Genomic DNA, 25471 nt, shown 5'->3' with positions numbered 1-25471 from the left:
GCTTGTAGTGTTGGTGGTATAATGGATATGTTAGTTACCTACCATACACTGAGACCTGGGTTCAATCCCCAGCCACGGTATGTAAGCTGGCTTTTAAAATACTGGAATTCCCTGGCAGATGAGACGGAGGGAATAGGTAGAAGGGAGGAGAAGCCTACAAGAGGCTAATTAAACTCTCCCTAGCAGAGTGTGTGTAGCATCTGTCCCTTAACTAACTGATTAGTATAGGCAGACGAGTAATTCAAATAGCTCAAGGACCTTGCCTTGTATAAGGGGGGGGGGGGGTGGGGCTCCACCAGTGAGTGCAGTCTGATTGGCAACAATGTGCCTGCTGACTGTGATATAGAGGGTCAAAGTTTTGCTCAATAGAGCATTATGGGGCAAATTGAACTTCCGGGAAAGTTCGCCTTTGGCAGGCGAACCCGAACCACCAAAGTTCACCGGGAACCGTTCGCCGGCGAACCGTTCGGGACATCTCTAATTGGCATGTATAGTGTGTTTCTGAATGAAGTTTGCACTATCAATAATGTTATGATAGCAATCTTAATGCTATGAAAAATAACGTGCCTGTTATAACGTGCTGAGTGCACGTTGTATTTTGTCAGCGTTGTAGCACAGGCGTTACACAACACGCATAGTGGTAACATGGTCTTTGAGGCAGAGGATCAGCAGGATAATCGGGCAGCTAGCATTGCTTAAAAAAGAAATTAATATGTAAGCTTCCTTATCACTACACATTCACATTAAAGGGAACCTGAGAAATTATACATACCTGGGGCTTCCTCCATCCCCCTCTAGGCTAATCATTACCTCGCTATCCTCCTGCGCTGCCTGGATCCTACGATTCAGCCAGAAAAACGTTTGGTTTGGGGCATAATGCGCATGCTCGGCCCGGCGGTGCACGCCCCTCCCGTCGCCAGGAGCATTCTGCGCCTTTGCAGTACTACAGGAGTGCGACAGGGGAGTGTGTGCAGCTGGACTGCGCCTGCGCCGACTGGCCCCGACTGAAGGACTTTCCGGGCTTAATTGTGGAGGATCCAGGCAGCACAGGAGGACGACAAGGTACTGACCAGCCTTGGGGAGGCGGGCGGGAGGAAGCCCCAGGTATGTGTAATTTTATGATGCCTTCATTGGAGAAAAAAAAATCCAAATAGGGTCTAGAGTGTTAAGACAGAAAACCTATAATACTACAATACCTAACAGATTTTTTTTTAGACTACGAAGTTTCCCATTTTAGCTTGAGTGGTCACTGGTGCAAAGTGTGTGACGTCCTAAATTGGAATGTAGACAGGAGTTACAACCTCATAAGGGTACTAAACGTGTTTGTGATGTACTTGAGATGTAGGTGTGATTCAGACACTACTGACCAGAAAGATGAGCAGGACTGCCAGGCAACTGGTTTTGTTTAAAAGGAAACGAATATGGCAGCCTCCATGTGTGTCACCTCGGGTTCATTTTAAGGACAAAAGCTTTGCTTACATGACTGACTTAATGGATATTGCAGTAAAACACGTTTGTTCTTTCCTTTCACTAAGATTTGTTTGAACTCCATTCATATTGCTATTCGTGTTTGACATTTTGAATATTTTGAATAAATAGGCACCACTGTAGAATTCCTCACACACCATCCATCACTCCGCCCTTTGGCTAGTTAGAACTCTTTACACTGTTATCCTTGGCTGTGGAAGAAGGTGAATCTACAATCCATCCCCCTTATAATGCCTCAAACAAGTGTCTAGACTTCTGGACCCATCACAGTTCAGTGAGCTAAATGATCCCTCTGTCGTAATGTCAGCAGTGTAGGACAACCAGTGACATTTTATGTAAGTCATAACTGTGATGGCTCATTGTGTCATTCCCATCTGGCTGCTAATATCTTCATTAGGATGCGGATATGATGCAGAATGGAAAAACATATTTCATCTGCCAGAGCGCAGTTTGTAAATTACTCCTGTGTCATCCTGAACACTGTGACATGCAGGAATCTGCTGCAAGGCTAGGCGTACTGTGCAGACTTAATGCTTCTGGTTTCACACCGTTACTGTTATGGAAATGCTCTTTGTGGGTACAGGGACATTGGTCGGGAAGCAATTAACCTTTTTAATTGAGAATGTGACAAAACTATTTAGGCAGGGAAAGGAAAAAGGAAAAACCTGATTTGCTTTGGTTTGTATAGTTTGAGATATAATTTGTAATCCACAAAACTTATTGTAAAGTATATAATTGAATCCCTTCAAACACCTCCTCAGCCCAACATAAGTATGTTCTGTGGTATGAGTAGAGCATGTTGTGAGCCTGTGATGGTACATTCTTATTATGAATGAACATTCACATTATTTGACCATGCAGCCTTTCACACAGAATAAGCTTTGTATATGTGTTCGTATGAATTGTCCTTGGAACACTAAGGCGATGCATATTTCTGTCAGAATATATAATAGTTTTAGTTAATTTGCTTACCAAGATCCAGGTACTTGCTCATGATCATTTCATCTGCTTACCAAATGCCAATCACATTCCCTGGTATTTAAAGGACAACTGAAGTGAGAAGAATGTGGAAGCTGCCATATTTATTTTGTTTTATATAATACCAGTTGCCTGGCAACTCTGCTGATCTATTTGCCTGCAGTAGTGTCTGAATCACGCCAGAAACAAGCATGCCCCTGTTCTTGTCAGCTCTGACAATAATGTCAGAAACACCTGATCTGTTACATGCTTGATCTATGGCTAAAAGTATTGGAGGCAGTGGATCAGCAGGACAGCCAGGCAATGTGCATTATTTGTACTATAGTTTGTACAATTATGCATTTATATAGTGCTGACCTCTTCCTCTGTGCTTCCCAGAATACATAGGGATGTCACTATGTGTCAGGGTAGCTCACAATTTAAATCCCTGCCATTGCCCTAGTCCCTTCCAGAGTCTTAGACCTGTTTGAGGGAAACCAGTGAAAGCATCAGTATGTTACTTTCACTGGTTTCCCAGGAAACCCCATTGTACCTGGAAGGAACCCTTATAAACAATGGGACAACATATGGGACAACATACGAACTCCATGCAGAAAAGGACCTGGTCAAGATTCAAACATGTAACGCTAGTGCTGAAAAGGTGTGAGTGGTATCTACTACAACCTAGGTTCTCAACACAATGGAATCATTTAGCTGGGCTCACGGGGTACTTGTCATAGTCAATCTACCGTAAGTTTAGACTTGAGGGAAAAAATAAACCGTACATAAATTACCAGATTAAGTACTTATAGTTAATGAAAGCATGAAGGAATGTTTGACTACACCATATGTACCTCATGTGTCAAGGGGTACTTGAGATGTTAAACAAAATGGGGTATATGGCCAACACAGTCATTAATAAAGAGGAACGTGCTGTAGTAATGTTGATAAGCACTACACTAACAGTTTTTAGCAAGCAGCATGGTGCTGTAGTGTCTCCATTGCTATTCAGAAGACTATTGAATATAATTTTAAAATGTGTGAAAACTGGTTCATGCATAGTAGCTTGTCTTTTTGGCTTCTTTCTTAGAGAGTAGTTAGAGCTGGTGGAAAATGCTGACCTAGTTTATGAATTTCTGAGCTTTGCAGGTGGCAACTGGCAGATGGCTGGAAAACACAGAATTTCTGAACCTCCTGCTGTTTGCATGGAGAAAAAAATGAACACTGCAGCCTAGTGCACAGGGTATTTGGCCAGCCACTATGCTTAATGTTCAACACCTGCAAGCACTTTCCATGAAAACGCAGCCTTGAGGGTGTTTTGATTTCAGGTCATGTCTTCAGCCAGGTTTGTCTGGAATGAGGTTCAGGCAGCAGCAGTTCTGTCTCCGCTGGTGTTACATGATTTTGTGCAAGGACAATTGTATCATTACATGCCGTTAGTCGTTTTCCAACTAACAGTGTCATTTGCTAAGACACAGTCAACCCATGATATTCTCTTGTAGTTAATGGCATGTGACTCATAAAAAAGATTATAGATGTTTACAACAGAAATCTCAACTTCTGATATTGTAATATAAAAGTCTCTTTTTGATCTATGAATTTAGCTTAGAGGATGCCTGAAGCAAGGGGAATGTGGCGGTTATCCTATTTATTACCTGTAAAGACCAAGTCTTGGCACTGTTTTTCACAAGCTGATATCTTATTAAAGAGGAACTCCAGCCTAAACAAACATACTGTCATTAAGTTACATTAGTTATGTTAATTAAAATAGGTAATATAATCTCTTACCCACCCTGTTTTAAAAGAACAGGCAAATGTTTGTTTTCATGAATGCAACCATCTTTTTGGTTGAAAGGAGGTGACAGGGAGCATGAGACACAGTTCCAACTGTCCTGTGTCCTGAGCACCTCTCCCAGTTGCTAGACAACGTGAATAACATAGGAAATCTCATCATGCTCTGCACAGCATCTTTGATGGGTGGAGCTTGGCTAAAATGCAGCTAAAAATGATGCTTTGGTAAGAAAAACAAAGTTCTGATGCTGTGAAACTGTTAAAGAAACACCAAGCCTTTTCAGTTCTGCTGAGTAGATTTTTAGGCCGGAGGTTCACTTTAAGTGAAGTGCTTGAATGTTAGCATTTTAGTGTCAAGTGTGGTTCTTTAGCTAAAATGTTAAAAATTAGTTTTTGTGGCCTGAATCAATAAACTGTTTAGTTATCTTTACCTCGGTTCAGCATCATCGTACAATGCATGAGCTGTGGGGCCCGGTCCATTGACATAACCTGCAATTCATGAAGCACCCCAGCAAAACTTTGGTGCCCCTTACGGCCTTGAGGCCCAGCTCACAAGGGTTATAAAAAGTGTGTCCATCATGATCTATTCACCTGTGTAGCCACAAAAACACCTGATCTGAAGTACCGTCCCCTGTATCGGAGGAAGGGAATAAGTGTACGCTCAGTGTTTGCCACTTTTACCCAGATTTACATGCTGCAATTTATCACAGGTTGCAACCTCTTTAATCCTGACAAGTGACCTCTGCAGAAAGTTGGTTTACTGAATTGTAAAGCTATTAGAGAATATACCTGGCCTCCTAGAATGCCCAGGCTAAGCATTACTGGGACGACTGTGTCACCTACCAGTATACAGCAATATATAGTTGTTGGAAGTGTTTCTGATGTTTAAACCAGGAAAATAACCATAAAAGTGGGTATCCTGAATAATGTACTGCATTCTACAGTGCTATACGTCCCCATAATGCCTCTACAAGTGCACATATTTACGCCTGCCATGCAAGTTCTAATGAAGTTTTTGTTCACCACAGCCTGAATATTTAGTTGTATTTTTTTTTATATAGTGCCGACATATTACGCAGCACTGTACAAAGTATATTGTCTTGTCACTAACTGTCCCTCAGAGGGGCTCACAATCTAGTCCCTACCATAGTCCTATGTCTATGTGTGTATCGTGTAGTGCATGTATCATAGTCTAGGGCCAATTCAGGGGGAAGCCAATTAACTTATCAGTATGTTTTTAGGATGTGGGATGGAAACTGGAGTGCCCGGAGTAAACCCACACAGACACGGGGAGAACATACAAACTCCTTGCAGATGTTGACCTGGCTGGAATTCGAATCGGGAAGCCTGCGCTGCACGGCGAGAGCGCTAACCACTACGCCACCGTGCTGCGCATATAGCTATTGCTTATATGTCTACCAGGAAGTCAGCATTTTGTAAAAGGAGAGAAAAGTAGAATCTTCTATATTATTGGCGAGTAAATCCTCTTTTAGTCTAGTTTCACACTGGGAGATTGAATTGCCTTCTGTTATAACGTGCATATAAAGCACGCCAAAACATTTTCAGTGGCATCCAATGTAACGCGGCCACAGCAGCATTTTCCCATAATAAGGGAGGATAAGGCCTAAGATTGGTAACATGACTGACTTAATGAATTGTACTCAAATTCAGCAAATTTCCCATTCATATTATGCATAAAGAAGGGGTGAAGATTTGTTTTGTGTATGATATTGAAGTACCAGTAAGTGGTTAGTTGAGCTTATTGGCACCAAATTCTCTTTATGGAATTTTATTAGAAACCGATAATGTAACATAAAAATAACATTATGATGGCCAAACACATACCTTCTTTTAAAACAGATCAGATTGGAAACTGTTGATATTAAACATTGCAGATGTTCAGGAGGCACTGCTATGTTAGAAGATATAGAGATTATTCACATTATCAATAGGATGCAAATAATTCCAAGTTGATTCATATTTTGATACTTTTATGCAGCTTGAAAATGAACATAAAATATGCAGTGTTGTGGTATTCGCTACAGCATACATTCATTATAATTGCAGGTGGCTGGGTGTTTCAGCTTGTGGTGCTGTGTCCTGTAATGCTGACCCCATTCAGCAGTGCGGTATTATGTTGAGAAGAATGCATTGTTCATTTTTAAACTGTGTCCTTGCATTTGGTACACCATTGCAGTGTCGTACTGAGCACATAGTGCGGACAAGTCCTTGGGGTAGCTTTACTCACTCTTTATAGGTGCTGTTACAAACGCAAGACAAGTGAGTAAAATTCAAAACGGAGATGCTAGGCTGAGTCATACGCACTTGCACTTGCTGTATGCTCCGTCCCCTATCCCCTATTGCCTAATGAAGCAAGGGCCACCCATGCGAAACGCATTGCTTTGACACTTTGGAGTGTATATATAAATACATTTGCTATAATAGCAACCTGTTTTGTGTCTGCTTGGAGGAGGTAAGTCCACCACTGCCTCCTGCGTTTTTTAAAAGTTTTAGCTACTTTTATTCTTTTGGCGCCTCTGTTAATTACCACAAAATTCAAGCATTGACTCGTGTAGGAGTCCTTTAGTCAGTGAGGTAATCTCCTAATTTCCAGATTAGCACTGAAAACAAAAAGACTAAGTGCATAGCATGTGTGCTTATTAACATGGACCGTGCTAATGCAGAAACATACAAAATGCATAGTTCTTACGGGAAGAAAACTACTGGTTTATTAATGAACTGTCTTTCCAACTCTATTTTTTGATGGCACTGTGCACCTCAACTTTCTATCAAACATTTTGATATACTTCATAATCTATTAAGTAACAGAAATGAACCATGTAGAATTGGATTCTGTCACTTTGGCATCAATCTCTTTATTCGGTTCAAGCCTTTAAAGTGAGTTCCCATGGCACAATGGTATAAATCCCATTTTAATGATGACACTGCTCCAAGCCTCTAATTTTGAGTCAGTTCAAAGTAACACACTGGAAATCATTTTGCTATGATCAAAGGTCACCAGCAAAAGAGAGTTCATTCTGCATGGCTTTCTGTCATCTCAGACTTGCCCTGTGACATGAAAAATGGATAATAAACTGTCAGCAGACCGTAAGTCAGCTCTTTCTAATGTACTGGAAAACAATGTGTTCTCTCCATGGCACAGACTGTAAGCACTTGAGTTTATTTTGCAACTGTATTCCTGGAGTTGGAAAGTCCTGTGTGATGTAGCGGAAGAGTAATATTTTCCAGTGTTTGTACCATGTGTTGAAGCACATACTTGAACATCGCAGGTTTGTGATGTTGGGATCGGACATGATTGGGCATAAATAATAATCATAAAATAAGATTCTCTTCCAAGAACTTTGCATACTCCTGTGTTCAGGAGATTTTTCCTTCTTGATTTTTGTTATAGTGTAGAACCATGGCCATGCTGCATTTACCACAACCGGAACGGGAACTGACTGGCTGTTGCATTTAGGGTTTAATGGCTGTTACAATTGTTGTTTGTTTATATAGTGCTGACCTGTTCCACTGCTCTGTAATGCTGGGTACACTCAATGCTATTTCCTGTCTGATCGACGGGAATCGGATGATTATTTTTCTAATGCCCAAACTGCTCCCATTTGATAACTGGATCGATTTTCCTAAGTTATCACAAGAAAATTGATCTTGTTATCGATCTAGAGCAGTGTAGAGATGTACACGCAACTTCCTGTCAGATTAACCGACAATCGGACGGAAAATTGCATCATGTGTACCGAGCATAATTTAATAATGTCATTAACTGCCGTTCAGAGGAGCTCACCCTCTAATCCCTACCATACCCATTGTCTAGTGTTTCTATTGTAGCCAAGGCCAATTTTAGGGGCAAAACCTCTATTGGGGGGGGGGGGGCATATGGGTGGAAACTGGAGTGCCAAGAGTAAGCACTGGAAAACTGTATGCAGATATTGTCTTGGCTAAGATTTAAACAATGCTGCCCCTTTGTACTCCATGTTCAGTAATTTTAGCAAATCTACTAGGGAGAAAAGGCACAAATACCTTAATTGCTTTCAGTAAATGTACATACAAATGCATAATTTGTGTCACCTTCCAGGATTAAACTTTATCCTGTTGGTGACTCTGTGGGGCCCCAATGCAATGCTGTACCCAAGCATCAGTAGGAAACAACAGAGCAACATCTTCCCTCTCTATGGAAAAAAGGAGGGGTGACTGTGCTGAGCACAACAGAGTGACAGAGCATGGCCATAGTGGCGTCAGAGAGTAAACTGCGCATATGCAGCAGAAAAATATCCAGTTCAGAGGTTGCTGACCATTGGTGATTGGGCCTAGTCTGGGGCTTATTACAGGAACATGGAGCCTGGTGGTGGGAAATGGAGGCAGCAATCCTAGTGTGGAGACTTGACTTATGTATGGATATAATTGTGACAAAACTTTCAGCTCACCTATCCTTTAAAGATAAAGAACAATCTAGCATTAGTACTGGCTTTAACGCACAAACACATCTTGGTACAATAAAACCCCCGTTATACAGAGCTCAATTTAGAAGAATTCTCAAGCAACAAAATACTGGCCTTGCAGGATTCTATGTTGAACTTTTACACTTCTTTATACAATAATAATACTCTGTTAGCTTATGGTATTTTAACATTAATACAGAGTTTATGGTAAGTATACAGTGTGGGGTATAGTACTGTCTTTTAGTTAGCCCCATTTGTAACATTGACTCTCAAGCAACCCGAAACTACACCTATCCGGTATCAGCCATTCCCAGTTGATGACAGATAATGGGGGTGTTACTGTTTTTGTATTGAGTCTAGATCTCTTTTTTTATTTTTTTATTTTTTTTATTTAACCCCGCCACCCCTTTCAACTTTTTTTTTATGGGGTAATCGTTTTACTGGTAATTGTGTGAGATATACATACATGCTGTATTCTTGGTATAAAGGATACAATGTATGGTGATTACTAGTTTCCATCTTTTGCTCTAGATAATGAAGAATTTCACATTTGAGAGTATTTTGTGGGACGTGTTCTATTAGGGTATGCTTAGAGTTTTATTGACACAATCACTTGACCTCTTACTTTTTCTGGGCTTTTTGGCATTACCATTTTGTCTATTTGCTATTTATAGCTTAAAATTAAGCATGTTTTATAATGATATTTTGCTTTTTATTGCCCGTAGCACTAAGCACAGTCCTCCAAAAAGTAACATATGGAAACATAATGATTTTAATTTTAAATCCATCTATTTTCAGAGCATGTGGAAAAGTGTGCTAAACTCACTGTCTGCATTTGGGCATGTATTAGACTTGATACATGTCTAACTGGAGTAACATATGTTCTATGTATAAACTTTATCTGAGTCATTTGTTTTTTGGCTGCTCGATTTGTTGATGCTGAAATGCATAATGCTTGCTTCCAGTTTTCAGCCGTTACTTCTGTAAGATAATTTCATTTAGTAAAGTCACTTGTCCCTTACTTGAAATATTTCAGTTATTGTAGAATATAGGCTTGAAAGCATTCTGGTGAGTTGCTATAGTTCTTAAACATTCCTCTACCTGACCTGATAACATATTATAGGTTTGGTGTATTTTACAGAAAGCTGAAGATTAGAACATATCATTGGATAGAAAAAATAGGTATTTAGGCTTTACAAAAAATTAACTACTGACTTCCTGGAGCTATGTCTATGAGCTTCTGAACTCCCTTTAGGCTCACATTTTAGTGTCTGGAATAATCTTTAACGGCAACTGGTTGTTTAATATGTGTGAGTAAAGCAAGCTCTTTTCAATACTTTCTTTGCTTACCCAGATACTACAAGTTGTGTGCTCAGACTAACAGTCTGCATTAGAGGTAAACTTCAGTATGTATTTCTAAGAAAGCTGTAAAGGACCTCAAATAACTCTAGAATAGCTTATTTGTGGAGTGTTACCAAACAAACTGTCTAGAAAAAGGTTGAGAAAGCCAGTTTACCTTGCTGGAGGCCCTGAAATGTTTGTACTATGCATGGATTTGTCTAAACTCAAGTTAATAATGTTATTGAGTACAGTGTTGTGAACTGCTTGTTAAGGAGAATTAAATCTCATTTCAGTGGAGTCTTATATGGCGCATCTTTAACTCTGGTCTAAGGGAGGATGACCTTCTTTAAATTTCTTTTTATGCCTGAGAGGGCCCCAAGTTCATTTATATTAATATGGGATGTGATCCGACAGTTATTTGTATCTTCTATATACAAAGCCATATAATGCATAGAATGTTCTTTTTTTCCCACCATTTTATCAGTTCTCAAGTTTTTTCACTTGTCTACTGTACTTTGATTGCTAAGGGTTTTGTAGCAAGATCATACAATCCAGGGGAAATTGAGTTACTGCTTGAAGGGAACATAAACTGAGAAGGATATGGATGTTTCCTTTTAAACAATACCAGTTGCCTGACTCTTCTGCTGATCTCTTTGGTTGCAGTGGTAGCTGAATCACACACCTGAAACAAGCATGCAGCTAATCCAGTCTGACTTCAGTCAGAGCACCTGATCTGCATGCTTGTTCAGGGGCTGTGTCTGAAAGTATTAGTGACACAAGATCAGCAGGAGAGTCACGCAACTGGTATTATTTTAAAAGGAAAAATCCACATCCTCCTCAGTTTACGTTCCCTTTAATAACCCTGTGTACAGTAAGAGATTCAGACATGTATAGGCTTGTATTGACCCTCTGTCGGATGTTGATGCTACAGTTGAAACCATGTAATAAAGTGACAAGAAATAACCTATCAATTTTAGATTGCCCAAAAATATGGCCATTCTTTCAATTCAAATGCTTTTTCTAAGAAACTAAGATTCCAGAAGCCATCGAATCCTGCTAAACATCCAATATATGTTAGAAGTCACAAGAAATTAATGTTTCCCTTACTGGTAGAAATCGCACCTGCCCCAAGTTTATTCAATGACTTAAGTGCTTTATTTAACCTTGTTGTTAGTAGGATTTAAAAAACGGATTTTCCCATCTGTCCTGGCGGTAAGCCCGAGCTGAGCTCGGGGTAAGCCGCCGGAAGGCACCGCTCAGGCCCCGCTGGGCCGATTTGCATAATTTTTTTTTGCTGCACGCAGCTAGCACTTTGCTAGCTGCGTGCAGTGCCCGATCGCCGCCGCTACCCGCCGATCCGCCGCTATCCGTCGCGCCGCAGCCGCCCCCCCCCCCCCAGACCCCGTGCGCTGCCTGGCCAATCAGTGCCAGGCAGCTCTATGGGGTGGATCGGAATCCCCTTTGACGTCACGACGTCGATGACGTCAGTGACGTCATCCCGCCCCGTCGCCATGGCGAGGGGGGAAGCCCTCCGGGAGATCCCGTTCTTTGGGGCTGGGGGGATGCCGCTGAGCAGCGGCTATCATGTAGCGAGACTTTGTCTCGCTACATGAAAAAAAAAAAAAATTAAAAAAAAGATTTGCTGCCCCCTGGCGATTTTTTAGCAAACCGCCAGGAGGGTTAAGAAATAGGGTAGTACATGGCACGCTGCTTGGTGCCCTTTACTGGTTTGGTAATTACAAGCGTAAATGTTTCTCTGATAGTTTGAGGCAGTGAGCCGGAGACCCAGTGATCTGAAGTGTTTAAAGTTTTGTTCAAGTATCGTTATACCACCTTTGCTATGGGATTTCCCACTGGTCATACCCTTTATTGCAGCTTACATCTCTTCTTCTATTGTAGCATCTTCATGTAGAAACTGCCTCTGTGCTGCACATAATTTGGGAAAATCATTCAGGTCACGATAGCAACCCAACTGTTTGAAGGTTTCAAGAAGTTTAGATCCACATAGTTCAGAGCAACAGTGCTTAAAGGCACCATTTATTTGATCCATAAGTGCAACTGTTTGATTTGGAGAGGTAATGCATGCTGTGTTGGTTACTGTCTCCTGAAGTATTTTTTTTTAACCAAGCTTCCCTGCTATTTTGCCTTGTTCAAAAAATTGTTTGATTACACCTTAAGGCAGATTTTTGTCCTACACCAAGCTATTTTAAGGAATTGCTTTGTAGAACTCTGTTTTGAACTGTTAAAGCAGATACATATATACATAACACTATCTATAATCTTCAGTCTGCTTGGTTTGCTCAGATTCTTGTACTGATCACATGACTCTAACTTAGGCTGGAGGACAACGAGGAAGATGAACTCTTTAAAAGTGTGTCAAAAACAGCAGTTTAGTAGAATTGGGATGGATTACCATATCTGCCAATATAGCTGTTGGGGAGATTGCTTCACCTCACATGGTCCATGAACTCTCACACCATGGGGTTCTATGTATTTGCATCATTCTTATTTTTAATAATTGAGGGCTTTTCTATTAGCCAATAATAAATTTCACCATTGGAAAAAGGTAGCTATATACGCTTCAGAAGCTGCATTGCTCTCCATCAGAGGAAGGGAAAAGCTGACATGGAGTGGACTCACATTTTATTAGTGATTGCCCTTTTTCAGCAATCACCTGATCAGGAACCAGTGTTCAGGTCAGTTTATACTGAGAATGTAGCAATGAGCTTTAATGCAACGCTTAACTAGTGCACAGCATAGTACTATAAGAGAAAAGATACCCCTATAAACAGCACCACTGCAGACCATATGTGTCAATCAAAAAATGTCTTTATTACAATCTTGGCAAACACATATCAATGATACACAAAAACATTTTTAAAAACATCTAAAAACAGCATAATATTGTATTTCCAGCCATATTCAACATAATGGGCCTGCTAGATATAATAATCTATTATGTTCAACCTCAGTGGATGTATAACCTGTAACCACTGGGGGCTCAGAGAACGAGCCCCCTCGTGGATGAACCTGGGTTCAGTAAGAATTATAAAGTGCAAAAAACCTGTGTATAACAGTGCATATCAGCCCTACTTGGGACCATGAAAGTGCATATAGTGCTATATTTACACAAACAAACAACCATTCATCATATATAATAAACCTGAACTGTGCAACCTATCAAACTAAAAGTGCAATTTAAATACTGTTAAAGTCACTAATAACCAAGTGGGAGCATCCTATAGGATCTGCAAGGAAGTAAATAAATAAAAGATATACTTAGCCGGGTATAAAGAGAGGCAGGTGCAGACTGGCTTGGAAAGACGGAAATATCCCCTGAGGACCTAGCCCACATGCTCCGCGGTCGTCACTCCGCTTTGAAAGGTGAGATGGATATCCGTGTGCACAGCATAGGTGAAGGCGTTTTCCATGTTTCCCTATGGGTTCATTTTCATCTGCTCTAGGGCTGTGTAGTTGGAGTTGAGGAGGCAAAGCAATTTTTGGGTACCAGGAGTTGGTAGTTTCATAAATCAAGGAGTCTGAATTGGATGATTTTTGTACCCACTCCATAGTGCTGCAAGGGCTGTGGAGTCTGAGACAAGGAGTCGGCACAATTTTGGGTACTTGGAGAGTAGGTGGTTTCATAAACTGAAGAGCCAGAGTCTGAGTCGGGTAATTTTTGTACCGACTCCACAGCCCTGGCCTGCTCACACATATGTTGACTCAATACTTTGCTATACATACAAAAAAGCATGACTAGGCATTGAAATTCATACATTTTTACTGTAAACCTTTGGCTAGAGTCACAGTGGGTTTGGCATTGTGTTCCCTGTAATAGCAGGAGCATAATGAAACAGGAAAGTGGCACCGCACATTATCCGTGTATCCACATCCTATACAATGAAAAGTCAAGGCAAACTATGCTTCATTGTCATGGTTAATGTGCACGGTTTGTGGTAATACACTGCATGCTGTACAGTATGAGCTGCACACCATTATCTTGAAATACCGATCGAACTTTGAACATCGAACAGGTGGTGCATTGCAGTGTGGCAAGAGACATTAACGACTGTGAATGTAGACGTCCTAGTTCTTGACTAGTTTCCTGGAGTGTCAGCACTTGATTGACGACTTTTAGGGCTGGTGCACACCGAGCGGCTTTTTGGGCGTTTTCAGATCCGCTTGCGGCTGCGGATCTGCTTGGTCAATGTATCTCAATGGGGTGGTGCACACCAGAGCGGGGGGCGTTTTGCAGAAACGAAAAATGCCTGGGTGAGGCATTTTTTGGATTGCGGGTGCGTTTCTGCCTCAATGTTAAGTATAGGAAAAACGCAAACCGCTCTGAAAAACGGCACTTCAGAGCGGTTTTGCAGGCGTTTTTGTTACAGAAGCTGTTCAGTAACAGCTTTACTGTAACAATATATGAAATCTACTATACTGAAAACCGCAGCAGCAATCCGCAAAACGCTAGCAAAACGCCTCATAAAAATAAAAAAAAGCGTTTAAAAATCTGCTAGCATTTTGCGGATCTGCTAGCGGGTTTTGGTGTGCACCAGCCCTCACTTTGTAGTAATGTGCACAGGCGTGCCACGTGGCCCACACTTTATGTTTACCCAAATTATGTTTGTCACAGATTAGTGCCTGACATGCAACTAATTTACATGAACCATTACAAAAATAAAAGGAAGCTGAATAAATACAGCTGATCACAAGGACCACTCGTAGAAAGGTGTCTCACCCGAAGCTGAGCTGTAGCTATGATGCACTGCATTTATCCTCTTTCTGTTATTTTTTTATGGTTTACTGAATTAAAATGCTTTGTAATTACAGTGTGATGCTGAACCTTAATGGCTGTTTTTGAAATTGTAGCCCAAATAGACACTGGGCACGTAGAGTTTAGGCACATGGAGCTCTCCTATGCATGGGTGCATTTTAACATTACTTGACAATTACATTATGCAGTTGGAAAGTGTTTAAATATGCTTGTGTGAAGAAAAAGAACAGATATTTATGGCATTTTATTACTAATGGTTACTGATAGAAGGCTGTAATTTTGGTAGGGAACAGGCTTAGTTTCAGATGTAGATCTTAACAAAATAACATAAACTCATGAATTGAAGTGCTGAGTTTCCTGCGTAGAAATAAAAAAAAATGGATAGGATTTTACTTTAACTGCTTATTTTTCCTGGCGATATGGACGAGCCTGACTCATCCAGCGAAACATAGGTGAAAATGGACTGGCTCGTTCAGCAGTTCTAAAGCTGGGTTCTGGGGGGTTTTTTGCATGCATTTTTCACATTAAAATGCACATTCGGCTGCAAAACCTGCATGCAAAAGTTCGCCCATGAACACTAGCACACGAATGTGAATTTTAATACGGAAAAAACGCATGCAAAATGCTGCACGTTTTCTGCCAAAAAGCGGAATAGTGAGGAAATTGTGGCCTGGCAGAAGGGGAAAATGACAGTTTTATTTTTTTTTAGATGATTTTGTGTTTGAAACTTGTAATATACTCAATATATTCTAGACCCTTGCTTGACACATGTAATAAAGATTAATTGAATTACCGGTACTTTTTGCACGGACATCCAGCAGAAATTGAATGCCAGGGAGGTGGAGGTAAAAAAGTGAAGGTTTAGGATATGTCTTTTTTGTTATGATGGTGTTTCACAGTTGAAAAGTTTTTCTTCAATCCTTATCATGATTATATATATTTTTTTAAAGTGGTTGTTCCTCACTTCTGTTTGTGTTGCTAGCAGCAGAAAGCGAGTGGACGGTTTAACAGGAACGTGAGCATCATAATTAAGTACATACATACATACATACATAACTCAGTACTTCCAACCCGTCCCTACTGCATACTGAAAACAGAAACAAAATTAGCTGCGGAGTTTACAGTATACACGCTATAGGATGCAAGATCTTTCTCTCTATACAGATTTTCTAGTTCACAGAGTGGAGGTTTGCAAATTGTTATTTATACAATTAGTTCTCTTCCATCGAGTAGGCAAATCCCTTGGTAAGAAGCCTCTAAAAATCCCCCTCTTGAACAGCACAATATAATGTAACATTAAAGACATTGGCTTCAATTCATCAAGCATTACCGCATTCGGTAATGCTGAAAACAGCTGACTTAACGAAGCACTTTAGAAAATGTTAATTCATCAAAGCTGTTACCGAATGAGAAGCTGAAATGACACAGCAATGAGATAAATTACCGACATGTGCTCAACAAATGTTAATTCATCAAGGTTCCCACATTCGATAACACATTCGGTGTTTATCTCAAGCTCTCCCCTGTCGTTACAGGCTTCGAAAGCCTTCTGTGTGAATGTTTTCATGATTAGCAGGAGCAGGCAGCCAATAGAAACAGCCCCTGTTCTCCTGCAAGTGCCGCTGATAGGTCACACAGGCTTCTCCACACAAGCTTTCAGACCCCCCAAGCAGTGAGCAGAGAGAACGGGTCAAAATATATCCCCAGATTCCCTTCGGTGGTGTAACCCTTTCAGGCCCTGTTTGATAATGCAAAGATGCTGGTGGTGAAATCACCAAGCATGGCATTTGTAATGTCTCCAGGAAGTTCATCTACGTTGTGGCAAATAAATAAAATGTTAAGAAAGACTGATGGACAGATTCAGAGCTGCAGAGGCAGTACAAGTAACAGTAACTATAACACCTTTACATGTAAAGGGATGTCTGGATGCCTTCTATTGTTATCAGCTTGTAACAACACAGAGACATTCCAAGCTGCTCTGCACCACTCTGCTGTTATCGAACAGCCTTTGATGAATTGAAGCCTAGTAGTTCGGTAACTTAACGAACCTCTACCGCACATGGGAAAATATTGATGAATTAGCACAGTGAAGTGTAAAATACCGAATGCGGTATTTTAAGGACTGGGGTTTTGTTATCGAACACCCTTTGATGAATTGAAGCCATTGAAATGGTAAGAGGATGTGGCTGCTTCCACTGGGAAGCTGTACTGCTCCAGGTAATGTGTCTCCGTTTGGAAAGAGATTTGGAGCACCATAATCGTGCATCGTGTTCCTTGTGCTGGCTCTGATTTTCCACTATTTTAGATGACAAAATTTGTTAGCATGAGGAGCTTAACTAGGTAATGTAAGCAACCCAATGCTGGCTTCACCGTAGAACATATGCTTTTAGAATATTCTTTTAGAAAACTTCAAAACTCCCGGGAATGGTACTCATTGATTTTTCCCTTCAAGCAGGAGAGATCTAAATATGTTAAGTAATATCTAAAAGGAAATTATTGAGATGTTCCTTTTGACTCTCTTGAGACCGGGGATTTTTATGCGATTTGTGAAGCAGTGATAATCAGTGATTCTGGGGCAGTGAGACCTCCTTTGAAGCAGAGTAACCTGTAGAGCGCTTCATCATTTGAAAAAACCAGAGCAAGGCTTGCAAGCTCTTCCTTTGTACAGGTTGGCTAGTACAGGGGAACAGTAGTGGCTGCCTGGCTACAGTACTCTGTTTGAAAAGTACCATGTCGGGAATCGCTGGATATAGTATCGTGTACATTTTCTACTTTGATCAAGTTGTAGAAATCAGATGTGTTGTATAAATTCTGGCTAAAGCCAGCAAGCCTTTTTTTTATTATTCTTGGTTTGAAAAATGTGTTTTGGTTTCAACTTTTTATAAAACTGCTTGGAAGTATCTAGCAGTGTATTAACTGCTTCAGAACTAGGACAAACTCTGTAATTGACAATTGCTCCAGTTTATTTAAAGGATACATGAGCAAAATAAAACCATTTACTTATCTGGGGCTTCCTCCAGCCCCTAGAAGCCTGTGTGTCCCTCGCCGCAGCTCCGCTCTCTGCCAGTGTCCCAGGGTCCCCTCTATAGTGGTCAGCTTCTGTACATGCGCTTCGGAGGGGACACTGGCAGAGAGAGCAGAGCTGCGGTGAGAGACGCACAGGTTTTTAGGGGCTGGAGGAATCCCCAGATAAGTAAATCTGATATATTTTGTTTTGCTCATGTATCGCTAAACCTTTTAGCAGCCACGTAAAGTAAAACTTTAATATGGCCGCAGGGCCATGTAATAACGTGATCGAAAGGCAGAGGAGGAGTGTGGTGTAATGGCCGCATTGTAATACAGCTTTCTGCACTGCATGCACCACCTATACTATGTTCATAGTATGGCATAATGGCGTATGGCATCCCAACTTACTGCATGCAGTGTGATACCTCAAACTGTGCGCAACAGTAGTGACATTAAAGCATACTTTTCATTAACTGTGATGTGATGCAACACATGGATAATTTGGGTAAGGACTGGTCCTCTCCTCTGACCCATAGAGGATAATTGGTGCAAAACTAAGCTTGTGCAAGAGCCAATAATGTAAGGTTCTCTATTACTGCTGCACAGATCAGCGGGCGGTGGGGTTAATCACACACCGACTCACCCATAATTAATGTCAGAAACCCTACCACCTCCATCTGCAAGACAACCAGGGCCATTTTTCCAACCCTCTGTGGCCACTCTCACCTGTGTTGCCGGAGCCCTTTACCAGCTCGGCAACCACCAATTAAGCCACTGCTGCTGAGCTAGGCCCTGGCCACGTTGACACACATAGGGTAGCCAGGGCTTCAGAAGACTTTAAGGGGGGAAAGCCTCTTTAAGGTGCAGTAGGATTAGTTCTTACTGTCACATGCAATCAATAAATCTGGATTTTACTGCAAAATTTCAAAGTTTGTATTATATTGAATTGATTATGACAAGTCAGGTACCCCTGAGCCCACCCCCTAGGGTACACATACCACATAGTGAGAACCTAGGCTCTAGGAGATTCCAATTCCCATCTTTGACCTTTTATGTAGGAATGGGCCCTACACCCATGCCCGTGTTCACAGAGCAGTCCAAAGAGGGATTGTCTACAGCACTTTGCCATCAGTTGCCTTATAAGCTGTTTTATGATTGGTAATATTTCATGTCTTTACCAAAGTAATGGGGTCACCAAGCCATTGACGCCTATATACTATAATGCAGCCATAATAATGGCACAATTACAAAACTATTTTCTTTAAAGAGACACTGAAGCGAAAAAAAAATATGATATTATGATTTGTATGTGTAGTACAGCTAAGAAATAAAACATTAAGATCAGATACATCAGTCTAATTGTTTCCAGTACAGAAAGAGTTAAGAAACTCCAGTTGTTATCTCTATGCAAAAAAAGCCATTAAGCTCTACGACTTTCAAAGTCGTAGAGAGGGCTGTCTTCTGACTTTTATTATCTCAACTGTTAGTGAACAAATTTCTATTTCTCTGCCAGAGGAGAGGTCATTAGTTCAGACTGCTCTGAAAGAATCATTTTGAATGCTGAGTGTTGTGTAATCTGCACATATTATAGAATGATGCAACGTTAGAAAAAACACTAAATACCTGAAAATAAAAATATGAGAATATTTTCTTTGCAGCTAATCTTCTAGTAATTATTCATAGTACACAACCAATTCATTATATCATATATTTGTTTTCGCTTTAGTGTCTCTTTAAGGACAGTGATACACTGATTAAATTGTACAGTATATCTGCTGTAATGTGTTACTGCTCATCATTGCCTTCAGCACAAAGTCTTTACATTCTCACAGGGTTCATCGTTTAAGACTAAAAGCAGAAAAAAAGTTGACTTAACAAACTTCTGGCTATTTTAGTTACCAGGTTCATATGAAAGAAAATTGCTAAAAATGTTCTGTACTAAGGTAAACAAAAAGCCTGTTCTTTTTTTGGTTTAATGTTACTGCTTCAGAATGTCACTAAATATTGTCTATCTCTTACTTCAGGTCCAAGGACTTAATTAAAGAAGCGATTCTGGACAATGATTTCATGAAGAACTTAGAGATTTCCCAGATCCAAGAGATAGTGGATTGTATGTATCCTGTTGAATATGGCAAAGACAGCTGTATCATCAAGGAAGGGGACGTGGGGTCACTGGTCTATGTCATGGAAGGTACTGTGTTTTACTTTTCCCACAGTTCCTTTACTTTTACTGTACAAGATCTGAAAGTTTTCTTTTCCTGTCTGAGAGAAACTGTACAGTGCTCATTTTAGATAGATTTCATTGTGGAATGTCCTTTTAACATCCGTCACAGCTGTCTACAGCCTTTGCAATTGCTAAGAAAAAACGAGGTCATTCATTTTATTTGCAAAATGGAACTAATGCAGCTTTATGAGACTGAATATATTTTTGCTTAACTTACTAGCAATAGATTGTCTGCAGCCTGTACTGTACGTCCCTAAGGGCACATATATACTGTACATTTACACAACACAACAGCCGCTAAAATAAGATGATGTGTGACTTAAACTGTGCTTTGAAAATAGAAAAGGTGTAAGCTTCATGGCTGTCAACAATGTTTGAACAGTTTAACTCCTATACAAACATGCTTATTCCAGGTTATTGACTCGCTAGGTGGCAAAGACAAGATCGTGATGACAGCCCAGATGCACCAATGGCAACTCTAATGCCATTACTAATATGCCGGTGCTACAACCTGTAATGTAGCCTCTATTTCTGACCTCTTGATTATGCGTACCCACTGCTATAAGACACAGTTAAGGAATAGAATACATTATAGAAACAATATGGCATAAGCATAGGGATATTAACCTTCCTGGCGGTAAGCCCGAGCTGAGCTCGGGCTTTGCCGCCGGAAGGCACCGCTCAGGCCCCGCTGGGCCAATTTGCATAATTTTTTTTTTTGCTACACGCAGCTAGCACTTTGCTAGCTGCGTGTGCCATCCGATCGCCGCCGATCCGCCGCTATCAGTCGCGCCGCAGCCGCCCCCCCCCCAGACCCCGTGCGCTGCCTGGCCAATCAGTGCCAGGCAGCGCTGAGGGGTGGATCGGAGTCCCCTTTGACGTCACGACGTCTAGGACGTCGGTGACGTCATCCCGCCCTGTCGCCATGGTGACGGGGGAAGCCCTCCAGGAGATCCCGTTCTTTGATCGGGATCTCCGAGCGCCGGAGGCAATCGGAGGGGCTCGGGGGATGCCGCTGAGCAGCGCCTATCATGTAGCGAGACCTTGTCTCGCTACATGATATAAAAAAAATAAAATTAAAAAAAACTGCTGTGCTGCCCCCTGGCGGATTTTAATAAACCGCCAGGAGGGTTAAGTCAATAGACCTTTTTTGTATCTTAACCCTAAAATGAGTGATTGGGAAGAAACACTGGATTATTGGAATGATAGTAGCAGTAGAATATTGTACTGATATTCCTATATTTATACCTCACCATAGTTCTTGAGTAGTGTATTGCCTCAGAAACCATTTAGAAAAGGGATATCAACTATAAATCTGATGCAGAGAATCATTTTTCGCAGTGTTTTTAATAGGTACAAGCTTTCAGTATTTTATTAGTTATTCACGCTCAAATCCTAGAAGGATGTGAAATCTTACCTGTTCAGAAACGGGAACTTAAAACACCAGCTTGATTTGCTAGCCAGAAGTTAATGTGTGATCCATGGCAGGATTTAGGCTTTCTGTTTAGCAGCTTGTATACTGTCCAAATGCATTTGGTCTTTGGCAACAGTTACCTATTATCGCAGATGCTGAATAATTATTTATGGTTAGGTAGCCTGCCTGAGGGTATATTAGTTGGCCAAGTTAGATCTTTTTGGGCTCATTGCTGTATCATCAACTTACAGCTGATGCCCTACTTTTCTGTACATACTACAACACATTACATTCAGTCTAGTATACATATATGTGTGGAGATCACTGGGCAGACCTCCGATAGCAGTCAGATTGTATTTTGTACAACTTGACTCCTAGTCTACAGGTGCCCATACATTAATAGATGACCACCATATTCATCCATCAAATAGATCCTTCTCAAATCAAATCTGTTCTGTTAAACCCTTCCACAAACTAGGAGCAGCATGAGATCTATTTGAATATCTCTGGAGCCTTGCACTGCCTACCTTGCTCGCCCATCTTTGTGCCCCCCAGGCCGTGCACAGCGTAGGCAGCAGACATGACACTCGCCTATCTGCTGGCGTGTGTCTTCTCACCACCACCAGGCGCTCCTCCCTGTGTCTTCTATCCTGGGGTGCCTGTGTCACGCGATAAAAACTAGAGGTCAAACACTAGAGTCACTGTGGCGTGTACCTTACATGACCACTAGAGGCCTCCAGCATTAGTTATGTGACACAGACACCCAGGAGAGAAACTACAGTGAGGAGCGCCCAGTGGGGATGGTAAGAAGACATGTGATGATGGACAGATTAGAGTAACCTCTGCTGCCAGCACTACATGTTATTTATCCGGTAATGAAATGCCACTGCCACCACACTTTCTACCCACTGCCAGTCGAGTGACTTCTTCCATCTGGCACTATTGATTGATGTGATCGATTTTTGGGCAGAAATGCATCAGGCATTGTTTGTGGGATCGACTCCTAGCAGATTCAAGAGCAGTGAATCAATGAGAAGCTTCCCTAAGGAGGAAGGAATACCATTGGTTTGTTTCAATCCTGTGGGGACACCCAGTGGTTTATACTTCTGGAGGGGCTCCCATCAGTATAGCTGTGCTTGTCCTTGGCAGCAGCGGCGGACCAGACCGGTGGCAGCTGTAGTAAAAGGTATCAAAATAAGGTAGAAGGTAACAGAAGAGAAATGCAGTTACAAATACAGCGAGCAACTTAGTGAGAGTGGACATTGTTCTATCCTTTAGCCTGCCATTGTTTTCATCAGCATCCCCAGCGACACAATCTCCACAGCATACACAAGATCATGCAGGATGGACTTTGCATTCCAATAATACTTATCATATAATCTGTTGACATGTCATTTTCATGTCCATTTAAAATCTGTTCGTTTTCACAGCTAGTGTGTCCTGAGCCTAAGCCTGTTAATGTGTGAGGACTTTTGTACTCTGTTGGCATCTATTAAAAGCCTTAATTCAACACTTTTTTTTCTGGAATAAAAAGGCTTTTTGTGGGCAGACAGAACGTTGTAAACCAAACTTTAAACCAAACAGTGAAATATATTCTTTATTTGTTTCAAAGCATCAGCAGTATGATTTAATGATTGTCCTGGCCTCAGAAGACTCAATTGTGTTTTTCTAATGTTGTTTTCAGTGCTAAAGGCAATCAATACCCCTTATTACTGTAGCCCAATGGGAAATTAAATGCTATAGAAGTGAACAGTGTGCATTCTGGCATAGCCTGGCTCTGAAAAATTCAGAAGCATCACATTTTTATGAATTCTATCAATTAAAATTATGTGATGTACATACACAAATTACTGGAGTTATACTGGTGTTTTTAACCACTTTCCCCTCCACTACAGTATATCTACGTCAGCTGTGGCACCCTCCAAGCCACAGCCACGTAGATATACTGACCTGCTTGCAGCGCTGTTGTGCAGGGACAGGTGCGCTTCAGAGCGCACCCCCCGGCACTGTCAGCTGCCTTACTAATTGGCAAAAGGGAACATGTTCCCTTGTAGCCAATTAGTGACCCCCCCGCGGATGAATGATCACCGCTGTAGCAAACAGCGTGATCATTCATCTTTCCCCCTCCGTGGCCAGATCGTAAAAAAAACACCCCTGCAAGATGAATATCTTACCTGAACTGGTTCCTGCGATCATCCTGCAGCTCCAGCCTCCATTCTCCGCGATGCACTCAGCCCTGTGACGCTGAATATCTGGGTCCCGGCTTGATGACGTCATCAAGCCGGGACCCGGATATTCAGCGTCACAGGGCTGAGTGAAGAGCGGAGAATGGAGGCTGGAGCTGCAGGATGATCGCAGGAACCCGGTAAGGTGAGCTATTCATCTTGCAGGGGCGTTTTTTTTTACGATCTGGGGGGGGGGGGGGCATCGTGATAAGGTGGGGGGGGACATCAGGCTGCCCATAACAGAGAGGGTGGGGGTTTAAAATCTGAAGGGGGGGGTTGAAATTATTATTGGGGCCCATCAGGGTAATGGGGTGGGGGATTTTATAATGGGGGGCACATCTGATGGTCCTGAGGGACATAACTTAATGCTGGGGGGCACATATGCAATAATGGGGTGAGGGCGCTAATCCTGGGGACACATCTGGCTATAATGGGGAACACTGATCCTGGGGACACATCTGGCTATAATGAGGGGTGCTTATTTGTGATACGCAGCTGTATAAATATATGTGGGGGGGTCGCAAATGCAGGGGCATATCTGGCTATACTGGGGGGCTGATATTGGGGGCACATCTGGCTATACTGGGGGGGTCTGATACTGGGCACACATCTGGCTATCTATCCTTGGGGGACTTAATACTGATGGCATGTCTTTTACCTACTGTAGCACTTTGTATTTTTTACTAGAATTGAAGAAAACCTGAGAAATAATGCAATTTTAACGTTTTCCCCTCTTTTTTCCCGCTAAAATGCGCAACAAAAAAAAAATTATCGGGACAAAATACCCGCCAATGAAAGTCTAGTTTGTCCTGAAAAAAACGATACCTAGATCTTTTAGGTGTCGTGAGTAGGGATAAAGTTATGGCTGATTAAAAAGGGACACCTCTAAAGCGTCAAAACTGCTCTGGTCAATAAGGGGAAAACAAGGTCTGGATGCGAAGTGGTTAAGCATCTTCCAAAAATTTTTTGCTGATATCTGTAGCCAGAAATCCTGGTAATAATAGCAGCTGTTGCCAGAAATGTTTTGCTTGCTGGTGAGTAGAATTGAATCACAGGAATTGTAGGAGCTGTTGTGTTATCACTGCTTCTCTCTTGTGATATATTTAACACACAAAGGCCCCTATGCAATTCCCTTTCTCTCCTGAGTTTTCTCTTAGGTAATATTTTCACAACTTGTCAATTAAATAACCTTTAACCACTTCTCCACCACAGGTTATTTCCGCTTAAAAACTGGAGCAATTTTCACACATCATGCTTCTCCTATTCATTCCACAATAACTTTATCGCTACTTATCACACCAAAATAATATTTTTTCCGCCACAAATTAGGCTTTCTTTGGGCGGTACGCTTTGCTAAATATTTTATTTTATACGCATTTTAAAGGGAATAAAAACAAAACGAAATCTATATTTCTCAGTTTTTAGTCATTCTAATTCTAAAACTAAATCTGCTACGTTAGATAAAACCCACACGTTTTATTTGCCTATTTGGCCCAGTTATTACAACATACAAAGTAAACATGCTCCTAAGGTTTTTTATGTGTTTTTATTTTGGTAACTATAGGGGAGAGGGAAGAAAATACTCAGAATAATTTTAACAGTACCTTTTTACCTACTTTTTTGGCACTTTTGCAGTTGCAATGTGCTGAAAAGTTTTTTTTTTTTTGTAAAGACAAGATGAAAAATTATTTTCTGGGAGATGAGTCAGGAGAAAAAGGGAATTGCATATGGGCCAGAGGCCCTTATTCAATTAACTTTCCCTCCAGAGTTTTCTCCTGGGTTAATATTTCA

At 41.3% G+C, this 25471-nt stretch overlaps 1 protein-coding gene across 6 annotated transcripts in view; it reads left to right on the top strand.

The window, feature by feature from the left end:
• PRKG1 (protein kinase cGMP-dependent 1) overlaps window positions 1–25471 on the top strand; it is a 1426855-nt gene that overhangs the window by 374765 nt on the left and 1026619 nt on the right. For all 6 annotated transcript variants that reach the window (XR_011024535.1, XM_068258259.1, XM_068258261.1 and 3 more), the window contains exon 2: window positions 19842–20008. Coding sequence is in view for 5 of the 6 variants with exons in the window: in XM_068258259.1 (XP_068114360.1) it covers window positions 19842–20008 (167 nt within the window). In the remaining variant the exon portion in view is untranslated. The remainder of the gene's footprint in view (window positions 1–19841; window positions 20009–25471) is intronic.

The sequence above is a fragment of the Hyperolius riggenbachi genome, chromosome 10 (assembly GCF_040937935.1).
Source record: "Hyperolius riggenbachi isolate aHypRig1 chromosome 10, aHypRig1.pri, whole genome shotgun sequence".
In the NCBI taxonomy this organism is placed as follows: domain Eukaryota; kingdom Metazoa; phylum Chordata; class Amphibia; order Anura; family Hyperoliidae; genus Hyperolius; species Hyperolius riggenbachi.
The sequence above is the reverse complement of the archived record's forward strand: the minus strand, read 5'-3'. Positions and strand labels throughout refer to the sequence as shown.